The 12,461-nt window shown below is 48.4% G+C and overlaps 1 protein-coding gene across 1 annotated transcript in view; it reads left to right on the forward strand.

Moving 5' to 3' along the window:
• Positions 1-12,461, forward strand: part of LOC311321945 (phosphatidate phosphatase LPIN1-like) — a gene marked incomplete at both ends in the record, with an annotated part of 34,806 nt that overhangs the window by 12,024 nt on the left and 10,321 nt on the right. Inside the window, 4 exons of the mRNA XM_084453959.1 lie at positions 3,106-3,309; positions 3,799-3,894; positions 7,471-7,757; positions 8,042-8,158. Coding sequence (XP_084310085.1) covers positions 3,106-3,309; positions 3,799-3,894; positions 7,471-7,757; positions 8,042-8,158 — 704 coding nt within the window. The remainder of the gene's footprint in view (positions 1-3,105; positions 3,310-3,798; positions 3,895-7,470; positions 7,758-8,041; positions 8,159-12,461) is intronic.

Raw genomic sequence — 12,461 nt, forward strand, 5'->3', positions numbered from 1 at the left:
TGTAATTAATTTGGCATACATCGTTGAATAGGTGAACACTATGACTTATTGAACCAAAATGGGACAGAATGCTTTTTTCATTTCAGTGCGACTTTAATAATAGCTTGTAGCCACAGGCGAATTCGTCCGTCTTCCTCTGCTACTGTTTTAAGAATGCGCGCGCATACTTCTGCTGACTAGACTGTAAAAGGGTTTATAATTAACAAATATGACCCACGCTCGTTACATAACTTCTATAACATCCAGTGACAAAACATGTCATGGTACCTTGGTCCACACCAAGGATTGAACTCACAATCTTCGAGAAGAGAGGCAGCGCATTATCCACTGGGCCACCTCTGACCTGTGAAATCTGGGAGTCTTTTTGTTTTGATGTTCTCGGATCACTGCCTCTTGTGGTAGCAACAGCTGTTGAACTGCAGGTCAACAACTGGCGGAGAAAGGAAGCGACAAATCGGCATTCCCTCTTCACGCACAAACATGTCTGACGTGTGGATTTCATTGAGCTAAACATGTAATTCTCCTTCTCAGTCTCACTTCTGTGTTTTGCTTGGTGGTGCGGCTGCTCCAGTTCCTCCAGCCGGCCTGCTCTCAGCTGCAGACATCGAACGTGTGACCACGGAGCGCTCTGATTGGCCAGAAAGATCACCTCAGCATCTCAGTGCCGGCGCATCTTCAAAGGAACTGTCGAGTGCGTACTAGTTCCCACTTCCCACGGTCACGTTACAAGACAACTGTGGACGGGCACGAATTCGTGTAGGCCTATTAATATGAAGAAACAGCTGTAGCATTGCAAATATAAAAATCATCAAATCGTCTGGATTAATGGTGAACCGAGTTGAACATTTCACTGGTGGCGTATACTGACGATAACGTAATTTAAGCGCTACAATGTTGCCACTGTGGCAACGCAACCGATGGATTTAACAACTGAACACCGATTGGAGGAGAGCAGAGTTTACTTCCAGTGACGTCACCCGCCAGCAGGGCTTTCTGAAGAGAGAGGGGGAGAGGGAGGGAGAGAAGGAGGGAGAGAGCGGAATGTCAATATCGCTCTAAATAACCGCGACTCGGGTGGTAGCAGGTGACAGCCAGTCATATTAAAGACGCATACTGCGCTTTAACATGAACATGCCTGGATAGTGTCCATCGATCCTCTGACAGGAACGGAGAAAATACGCCGCATTCTTGTTTTGGTGCGGGAAGGGAAGTCAACACGGCAGTGAAAGGTACTGTAGGCTACGAGTTATTCATTCTTATTAATGTTCGAGGTGTAGGCTACGCTGTAATATGACCGTATTTCTTATGAAAAAAGGTAGGCTATGACTATGGCTCATGTCAGTAGCTCCCTGCATTGTGCACAGTGAACACATCATTTGTTTTGGCCATTATGTGAACCACAACATAGCTGTTGTTTTGGCCATTAGGCTGTCAATTACAATTTTGTGAGTGTTACTGGAAAGGGAATTTGCCAGCAAGTAGGCTACAGTGCGAACATAATAGAAACAGAAACATATGATTACCATGATATTAATTCACCTACTGTATCACCAGCTTCAATAGTTTAATTGTCCATCCTTGTGTCATTTTGCGTTGTATAGGCCCGTGTTCTTCCTATCATTACTTTGTTTTTTATGTGGCGTTAACGTGTAATTTTTCTGTATCATAACTGTAGCAGCATATGATTAGGCCTCTTTACAATAACACTATATAATAAAATAATGTATAATTGACAAGTACAATTAAAATGTAGGGTTTGTCAGCCCATACACTTTCATAAAGTCAAAGAGTCATTATTCATTCATAAAAGTTACTTTAGATGAGTAGCCAACATGCAGCTGTAGCAATATAAAATATATAGTGATAGGTGTAGGTAGGTATATAGGCTTAGGCTACTAGTTTTTGGAATGTAGAAGAGTGAGTTCAATTACTGACCTCTGAACTTTAACCTTCACTTCCGAAGTCAGTATCCACAGCTGCTGTTAGTCCTCTTCATAGAGACACCAAGCCCCTCGTGTCAATGTTAATGGGAACTCCAAATTCACCAAAGGGAACATTTATTTTTTTGTTTATTTTAATATGGCCATGGCTACTTAATGAGAGAAATAGTGAGAAAGTAATATACAGTACAACGCGATGTACAGCAATGTTCTAACATTTACTGTGCCATGGAGTTGGTACATTTCTCTATTCCACTGTAGCGTTAGTAGAGTTAGCCTCTTTAAGACAGAATAGGACAGCGACCTGGACAACATCTGTCTGTGGGCGCTACTGTCTGATGCGTCTTCAGCGGCGTTTCCACCAAATGTTAAGTGAACGTTTGCTTCGCTTTCCTCACAAGGTCGCTTGCAGGTCGTTTGCCTGAAAAATGAACCAGCAGATTTCATGCCACATCACAGCAAGCATGCTTGATTACACCAACACTGCTAGCAAGTTTGCTAGACACAGTTAATAATTAGCAGTCATTTTGGTGCTGGTGTCCCTTTAAAATTGTGCGATTCTCACTTGATTCGCCCATTTCGCATCGCTTGCAGTGCATATAAAACAAATCACATTTCATATGAAGAAAATATCACCTTTGCACTCCTTCATCACGACAAAGGAACATGCATCATGGGTGGGGGACAGCAGGTCTACTGTTTACATGTGGCTCGTTTTAACTGGGCCAAGTTCTAGACTTGCCATGTGATTCCTCGACAGGAACATTGTGGGGCTTCTCTCAGATATAATAATAGTAATATAGCCGCCAGTCTGTCCAGATGACACACATGGTCAAAATGTTTGTTGTTCTGTCCCTAAAACTGGCACAGAACCTGCTTGTACGCTGAAACACACAGTAATCATTCTCAGTCAACAGTGTTGCGTTTGCCCTGGCCTGCTCTCTTTTCCTATATTTCAGCGCCACCTGTAATTGCTGACTTTCTTTCTTTCTTTCTTTCTTTCTTTCTTTCTTTCTTTCTTTCTTTCTTTCTTTCTTTCTTTCTTTCTTTCTTTCTTTCTTTCTTCATCCATCCATCCATCCATCCATCCATCCATCCATCCATCCATCCATCCATCCATCCATCCATTCATCCAACCCCCCACCCCCCTTCTTCCCTCTCTCAGACCCGCCAGACCATGAACTACATGGGTCAGCTGGCGGGCCAGGTGTTCGTCCAGGTCAAGGAGCTCTACCGGGGACTCAACCCTGCCACTCTCTCCGGGTGCATCGACGTCATCGTGGTGCGGCAGCCCGACGGCACCCTGCAGTGCTCGCCTTTCCACGTGCGCTTCGGCAAGATGGGAGTGCTGCGCTCCCGGGAGAAAGTGGTGAGAGAGAGAATCAGCCCTGGTAACCCTGACCAGCCATCGTGACTGCGGGCGGCTGTGGCTCGGGAGGTGGAGCGGGTCGTCCAGTGATCGTACATGTACTGTAGGGTCGGCATTTCAAACACCGCCTCCTCCTGTCCACATGTCAAAGTGTCCTTGGGCAAGACACCTGACCCCAAATTGCTCCCTACGAGCAGGCTAGCACCTTGCCCTGCCAGCTGCCGCCATTGGTGTGTGATGTGTGAATGAGAGGACATAACACGCTTTGGATAAAAGCCCTTTATAAGTATCGTTTAGCGCTGCTGGTCCAGGTTCCAGTTTTGAGTTTTGGTCTGCTGTTTGTGTTGAAATAAGTTTCAAAGTATTAGTTCTGTTGGTATCTGTAATAGTACTTTTGCAGTCTGATTATAGTTAGCTTTACATACAGGTATATCTGTAGTAATGTATGAATTGAGGTTGTCTGTGTACTGCCACTCTCTTCTTGACTAGGTGGACATGGAGATCAACAGGGAGCCTGTGGATCTACACATGAAGCTGGGAGAGAACGGAGAGGCCTTCTTTGTGCAAGAAACCGAAAATGGGCAGGTACACAAACTAAGACAACACTCAGGACAGGTACACAAACTAAGACAACACTCTGGACAGGTACCCAGACTAAGACAACACTCAGTAAGTAGGATACAGTAAGACAGGAGAGACTGAGTATTTAAAAACAGCAAATCTCTCCACCTAGGAAAGGAATGTTATAAGGAAAACTGAGTTCCACCTTATTGATGAAAAGACAAAAGCTTTTCCATTGTTCTTTCCCGACTGCAAACAAAGATTGATATGACAGCTAACTGCAATAACCACGGAGAAGCAGTTTGTTTACATATGTTTACGACTTACTGGCACATGTTTACTTGTTTTCTTCCCTACACATTTCGTGTAAACAAGAACAAGGTTCCACAGTGTTCATAGTTGGCACAATGCCATGAGTTTCCACATGCTTTAGGTCATCTTGAGCTATATTCCTGTATGTCCCTGTGAAATGCCTTCATAGATTCATTTAATAGCACTTAAACCCCCCAGCCTCCTGACCTACAATCTATAGCATCCACATACAGTATGACAGCATATCTAGTCCAGCCTATTGTTGTCTCTCTCTCTCTTTCTCTTTCTCTATCTCTCTCTCTCTCCCTCTCTCTCTCTCTCTCTGTCTATCTCTCTCGCTGTCAGGCTATCTATTGTTGTCTCTCTCTCCCTCTCTATCTCTCTCTCTCTTCCTGTGTGTGTGTGTGTGTGTGTCTGTGTGTGTGTGAGATACCCTTCCTCTGTATTCAATGCACCCTATTGTAAGTCGCTTGGATAAACGTGTCTACTTAATGTCTGTAATATAATATAGTGTGTGCATGTGTGTGTGTGTGTGTGTGTGTGTGTGTGTGTATGTGTGTGTGTGTAACTGCAATGCTAATTCTAAGACAGCGCCATAGTGAGCAGAAGAGGATGGTGAATCCAGAGAGGATGAACGAGTATGCAGTGTAGAACAGTGGCAGGAGAGGATGGGACAGTGTTGGGGGTGGGGTTCTTACCTCCCAACACTCTCTTCTGCACCGTCTCATCTGATTCTATTTTCATGAATGACAAAACGTCAATATCTCTCCCTTCCTCTTGCTTGTGATGCTGTTCTTGCATTCTGCAAAAGAAACACTCAGCAATGTGATCTGGAAAGAAATGCATGGAGAGCGAGTTTAGCTGGTAGATGTAATGAATGCTAAATGGCCCAAACCCCACCAGGCCTCAGCAGTTACAAAATTAGTTTGCTTTCCTTTCTTTTAGACATTTTGTCAGCAAGCAATTTTCCAATATGATGCCCTTCAAACAAAAACAAGATATCCAAATGAATCTTATGCCCACATTGCTACATTAGCACTACTAGTTTTCAGCTGAGTATCCCAGAGTGAAATTGTGTTTATCCACTCTACAGTAAGCAGGTGATGAATCATCTTTTGCTCTGATTGGTGGAAAAAGGCCTCTTTCTAAACTGGAGGAGGTCCTCCAGGAAGTGAGATTTTTACAGTACAGCTCCTGCATGTGGGGAAGCTCATGTCCACTGATGTGTTGGGCAGACTACACTACCCTCTGCAGTGCTTTGCAGTTGAGGGCAGAGCAGTTCCCAGACCATGCTGTGATGTTCCCAGTCAGGATGCTCTCAGTTGTACTCTCAGTTGTAGAAGGCCCGTAGGATATTGGGCCACATGCCAAACTTTTTCAGTCATTGTTGTGCCTTTTTCCTCACATGGTCGGTGTGTCCAGGTCAGGTCCTCAGTGATCTGGACACCGAGGAACTTGAAGTTGCTGACTCTCTCTACAGTGGACCCACTGATGGAGATGGGGTCAGGCCTCTCTCCTCTCCTCCTGTAGTCCACCATCAGCTCCTTGGTCTTAGCGACATTGAGAGAGAGCTGCTCTACATATTTGTGCGTGCAGCACCCTGCTGTTGTGTTCTCAACCGGTGAAGTGTACGTAATGCGGGGCCCTGGTCCTCACTTATGGGGTGGAACGTCAACAAAGTTAGCTATTTCACTGGCTAGCCACATTGGCTAACGCTAGCTTGTGCTTTATGCAGCGTGTCAAGGATCACGGATCAATAACACTAGCTAGCTTGCAACATAACCTGCTACAGTGTGTGTGTAGGTTTGGAACTGGTAGGTTTGTAGCAGTAATGTAGCCTGCTCTTGTGGGGAAGGGACTGGAGGCCATAACCAGGCAGGGGTTGCGGGTGATTTATCCCACCAGTGTGGTGTCAGTTTCTCAGGCTCAGTCGGAGGGGGAGGGCTTAACCTCTGAATACTCTGGCACTCACCAGAGAAACGTGAGGGGGTGGTGTAACATCACAAATCACCCTGTTGTGTCTCTACACACACTGTCTTTCTCTCTCTTCTCTCTCTCTCTTCCTCTCTCTATGACATCACGGTTGTTTACTCATTGAACTCAGATTAGCGTTTTTTTTCAGATGGATTAGCGCTTTTTTTTAGGATGGAAAAAAAGTAATATACCAGTACTGTATCTGAGAGCACGCACGCAAGTACGAGGGGTACTGTATAGTTGAAGTTGGCATCTCTAGTGGGGGGTGTAGTTGATGTACACACAATGCTCTCTCCTGGATCTCTTCCTTTCTTAGAAAGTGGGAGAGTGGAATCACTGCTTTCTCAGAATCTGAGAACATATCCTGTTTTTGCCCTTTTCTCTTTTCTTTTTAAAGCAGCCAATTTATTTTCTCTAAAGGGAGAAAGCTTTTCTCTGAAAAGTTGGGATGGAGTGGGCATATTTCCATCTCTAGTTAAGCCCTGCCAAGAGCCAGAGCTTAACACTGACTATGGAGTAGTATTGCAGTGGTAATTTACTGCTCATATGGTCTGTTTACGGATCAAAATAAACATGTAACCGAAGTGCAGAGGAATTTGGTGGCACAGACGCAAGGTTGTCACGGTGCTGTCATGCGACTATGTGTCTGTATTTGCTGGACAGAGGGAGAAGGGGGCAGGGACTGGCCCTTAAAAACCTGTGCGGTAACTGCCGCAAACATTTTCCTGCCCCAAAGTTCAGGGGTGAGTTGTGTCCCAACTGTCCACCACATGTCCTCCTCCAGGGGAAGTGGGCAGCCTCGTCAGTGGCGCCAAGGGACCAAGTCCAGGAGAGAACATACGAACTCCACACAGAAAGGCCCAGGAGACCTTCTTGCTGTGAAGTACCGCGTCTCAGTGCCGCATGTGAGCAATTTTGGTGTTCAGTGTCTTTCTCAAGGTCACTTACTGTAGGCACACTGCCGGAAGCTGGGATCAAACCAGGTACCTTCTGATCGCCAGCCGTCCACCTTACCTTCCAAGCTACGCCAGGCAATCATGCATAGACTGCCAAATTGTGCTACATACGACGGCCACCTACAAGGTCAGGGGTGAAATTGACATGTTAGGATTCTCCTAGGTTAGTGTCTCATCATCATCCAAAAATAAATTACACGTTTCCACTCCATCATTGCCGGAAAGGAACATGCATCATGGGTGGGGGACAGCATGTTTACTGTGCACTTGTTTCTACTCAGAATAATACATGCTATTTCATCTATAGATTCATAACGTCTATCGGCAATTTCCCCGCTTCCTGTTTCCTGTTGCACAGGAAGTGGTCCCCCCCTACCTGGCCACCTCCCCTATCCTATCAGAGGGGGCGACGCTGATGAGCTCCTCCTTGATGGGGAACGGTTCCGGCCCCCCAGTCCAGACGCTGGGCTCTACGGGGAGCGCCGGAGAGAACGGTGGCACAACGATGAAGAAGAGGAGGAAGAGGAGGAGGAAGGTGCGGGCCGACAGCGCCAGGAGGGGGGAGAGCGGGGACTACTCGGGGGACGAGGACATGTTCACCATCGACATCAGCCCTGACGAAGGGAGGGAGATGGAGAGCAGCAGGTGAGAGAGGGAGGAGGATGGAGGAGAGGATGGAGGAGAGGATGGAGGAGGCGATGGAGGAGAGGATGGAGGAGAGGATGGAGGAGGCGATGGAGGAGAGGATGGAGGAGGCGATGGAGGAGAGGATGGAGGAGGCGATGGAGGAGAGAATGGAGGAGAGGATGGAGGAGAGGATGGGTACAAGGAGAAAAACGAGAAAGGCTGTAAAGAATGAGGAAAGTGAGGAATCTCCCGTGTGTGCGTGTGCGTGTGCGTGTGTGTGTGCGTGTGTGTGTGTGTTTCAGGACTTCGTCACGGGACGTCTTCAGGGAAGAGCTGGTGGTGGGAAGCCCTGCCAGCGGCTCCTTCAAACAGAGTGGTGTGTACGCCCGCTCTGACGGTGACTGGAGCCCTATACAGAGGTACACACACACACACACACACACTGTTGGTGACAGATGGCTCATTTTTACACACATCTCTGTGACAGGAATTTGATACTAGGGATGTCACAAAAACTGAAATGGATCTGGTTGTCTTTGCAACAGCAGCACAAACTATAATACTAGTTGGAAACGCTGGGGCAGGGGAGGGCCAACGGGGGGGGGAGCGGCAGTTGAAAAGTTGTCTGTATCCACTTTAAGTTGTATTACTTAAGTGCCTTAAAGAGATAAAGAATGACAGTTGTGGTCATTGCAGTACTCTAAGGCCCAAATCCACAAAGAATGGATTGCTCCCGCTAATAGCTCGATATTTTGCACAGCCAGACAAAGATTTTGCTCTAATGATATGTCCGGACAAACACGCCCACAAATTGGCCAAGTGTGTGCAATTTGCGCCCATGATTGCAATTAGCCATGTACGCGTTCTTGCCCACACCTGGCATGACAGTGCCTTCGTCTGGCTCAGGCCCGGCCCCAGGATGAAATGACTGAAGCTGCTAACAAAAATAGTGAGGGGCTAATCTTTTTCTATAGTAAAGCAGTAGATTATCATCATGCTATGCCTATTACATCCATCCATCCATCCATCCATCTTCATCCGCTTATCCGGGGTCGTGTCGCGGAGGCAGCAGCTCCAGCAGGGGGCCCCAGACATCCCTTTCTCTAGCAGCATCAACCAGCTCTGCCTGGGGAATCTTTAGCCGCTCACAGGCCAGTGCGGAGATGTAGTCCCGCCACCTAGTCCTGGGTCTACGCCGCGGCCTCCTCCCAGCCGGACACGCCTGGAACACCTCCCTAGGGAGGCGCCCAGGAGGCATCCTCACTAGATGCCCGAACCACCTCAACTGGCTCCTTTCGACGCAAAGGAGCAGCGGCTCTACTCCGAGTCTCTCCCGGATGACTGAACTTCTCACCCGATCTCTCAGGGAGACCCCAGCCACCCTCCGGAGAAAACTCATTTCGGCCGCTTGTATCCGTGATCTCGTTCTTTCGGTCATGACCCATCCTTCATGACCATAGGTGAGGGTGGGGACGAAGATAGACCGGTAGATCGAGAGCTTTGCCTTTTGGCTCAGCTCTCTTTTCGTCACAACAGTGCGGTAAAGCGACTGCAGAAACCGCACCAGCTGCTCCGATTCTCCGGCCACGCCCCCTCCAAGATCCTTGCGAGAGTGAAGAGCTGGTCGGTAGTTCCACGACCAGGACGAAATCCGCATTGTTCCTCTTCGATCTGAGGTTCGACTATCGGCCGGACCCTCCTTTCCAGCACCTTGGAATAAACTTTCCCTGGTAGGCTGAGTAATGCGATGCCTCTATAATTCGCACACACCCTCTGGTCCCCTTTTTTGAATATTGGGACCACCACCCCAGTCTGCCACTCCTTCGGCACTGACCCAGACTTCCACGCAATGTTACAGAGGCGTGTCAACCAAGACAGCCCCTCTACACCCAGCGCCTTCAGCATTTCTGGATGGATCTCATCAGTCCCTGGGGCTCTGCCACTGTGGAGTTGTTTGACTACCTCAGTGACCTCCTCCAAGGACATTGACGACCCCCATCATCTTCCGGCTCTGCCTCGATCGTAGAGGGTGGATTAGTTGGGTTCAGGAGTTCCTCAAAGTGCTCCTTCCAACGAAGGAGAAAGGAGAAACACTTTGGTGCCGACCGAAAGTCCTTCTCCATGGTTTCTCCGAACTTCTCCCACACCCGCTGCTTTGCCTTGGTCACGGCCGAAGCCGCAGCCCTCCGGGCCAGTCGATACCCTGCAACTGCTTCTGGGGTCTCCCGGGCTAACATATCCCGGAAGGCCTCCTTCTTCAGTCGGACGGCTTCCCTGACCACCGCTGTCCACCACGGTGTCCGAGGGTTACCGCCCCTTGAGGTACCTATGGCCCTCAGGCCATAGCTTCAGCAATGGAGGCTTTGAACACCGACCACTCATGCTCGATGTCCCCAACCTCCACAGGGATGCCAGAGAAGCTCCGCCGGAGGTGGCAATTGAAATCTCTCCGGACAGGCTCTTCCTCCAGACGTTCCCAGTTCACCCTCACTACACGCTTGGGGTTTCCAGGTCTGTCCAGAAGCTTCCCCCGCCATCGAAACCAGCTCACCACCAGATGGTGATCAGTGGACAGCTCTGCCCCTCTCTTAACCCGAGTGTCCAAAACACATGGCCTCAGATCAGATGATACGATAACGAAATCGATCATCGACCTTCGGCCTAAGGTGTCCTGATGCCAGGTGTACTTGTGGGCATCCTTGTGTTCGAACATGGTGTTTGTTATGGACAAACCGTGACTAGCACAGAAGTCCAACAACAAAACACCACTCGGGTTCAGATCGTGGTGGCCATGCCTCCCAATCACGCCCCTCCAAGTTTCTCCATCATTGCCTACGTGTGCATTGAAGTCCCCCAGTAGGACAGTGGAGTCCCCTGCAGGAGCCCCCAAAAGGACTCCACTCAGGGTCTGCAGGAAGGCCGAGTACTCTGAAATGCTGTTCGGTGCATAAGCACAAACCACAGTCAGAGTCCCCCCCCCCACAGTCCTAAGGCGCAGGGAGGTGACCCTCTCGTCCACTGGGGTGAACTCCAGCACAGAGGCGCTCAGCTGGGGGCTAGCTAGTATAGCCACACCTGCCTTACGCCTCATACCGTGAGCAACTCCGGAGAAGAACAGGGTCCAACCCCTATCCAGGAGTTTGGTTCCGGTGCCGGTGCTGTGCGTGGAGGTTAGCCCCACCAGGTGTAATTGGTATCGCTCCACCTCCCTCACAAGCTCCGGCTCCTTCCCCCCCAGCGAGGTCACGTTCCATGTCCCCAGAGCCAGCCCGGGTCCGCCCGGGTCCGGTCCGTCGGTGCCCCCCGCCTTCACCGCCACCTAGTTGGCAGCGCACCCGACCCCGACAATTCCTCCCGCGGGTGGTGGGTCCACGGGACGATGGAGGAGGAGATGGTGCTTCCACGTTGCTTATTCGGGCTGGGCCCGGCCGGGCTCCATGGTAAGCCCGGCCACCAGGCGCTCGCAGGCGGGCCCTCCGTCTGGGCCTGGCTCCAGACGAGGGCCCCGGCCTTCCTCTGGGCCGGGTCTCTCTTCCTTTTGGTTGTTTTGTCATCGGTATTTTCCCTGTAACCCCAGGTAGGGGGGCTAGGGGGTACTACCACTTGCCCAAGGTGGACCCCCAGACTAGTGGAGGGAAGGAGGTGTCTTACTTCTCCATTCTAGTTTTGCAACTAGCCACTGCCCTTCTATGCCTATTACTGCATTTTTATTTTTTAGAGATGACTGCTAAAATCAACAAAATACAACAGCACAGCAAGCATCATATAGGCTACAAAAATGTTGAAATACAATTGTAATACAATTGTATTGTATTCCCACTACAACCACAACCCTCACATACCAACACACAAAGAGCAACATTATAAACATGGGTCGTTACAATATGATAATATGATCTTTTCGGATTATTGGTGGAAGTGCAGTAGGCGTTCACGAAGTAGGCTATCACGTTTCATGCAGCTCTCTCCCTCTCTCGCTCCCTCTCACTGACTGAAACTTCACTTCCCTGTCGTTTCCATTCTGTGGATTGCTACAGTAACTGTAAAATAGGAAAAATAGAATTAGGGCCAAAAGTTCTATTTACAACCACGAAAAGCAAGCAAGGCTGAACCAAGTGATGTGTGTTTTATCTATCCTTTCCATTTAGTACCAGGGACAGTGCTCTATGCTAATAGCCTAAAAGTAGGCTATGTCTCCAACATGCCAAACTAGCAAAAAAAATTCTGTCTTACCTTAACTCAGTAGAGTTGTAGCTTCCTTGTTGCTTGTTTGTTGAACTTCCTGAGTAAACAATCCTTCCAGTCTTTTTCCCGAAAATTCTTTTGAAAGATGTCTTTCAAACCCTTTTTTTTACTGTGTTTTAATCACATCCCGTCTACAGTGTACTGTGAGGTTCAAATCTAATTAAAGGACAATGCTCGTTTTTGACAACCTGGACCTTATTTACGGCATATTACAAGACGTTTACCTCACCGAGATAACTTTGGTGTAATTCGGAGGCCTGTAGAAGAAATTTAAAATCCAGCGCGAGCCAAGTATATCCATGTAAGCCATTTATCTGGGGTTCAGTTTGAAAATCTCTACCTCCGTAGTAGCTTTGTATCACAAGGAAACGCTAGTTGTGCTTACATAGAGCGTAGGCCTGTTGTGGGTTTTCACATGCCTCTGTAATATGATCTTTAGAAACGTCTTTAGAAACAAAAAAGCTTCCACACTTGCTC

The sequence above is a fragment of the Borostomias antarcticus genome (genome assembly GCF_949987555.1).
Source record: "Borostomias antarcticus genome assembly, chromosome: 19".
Taxonomy (NCBI): Eukaryota; Metazoa; Chordata; class Actinopteri; order Stomiiformes; family Stomiidae; genus Borostomias; species Borostomias antarcticus.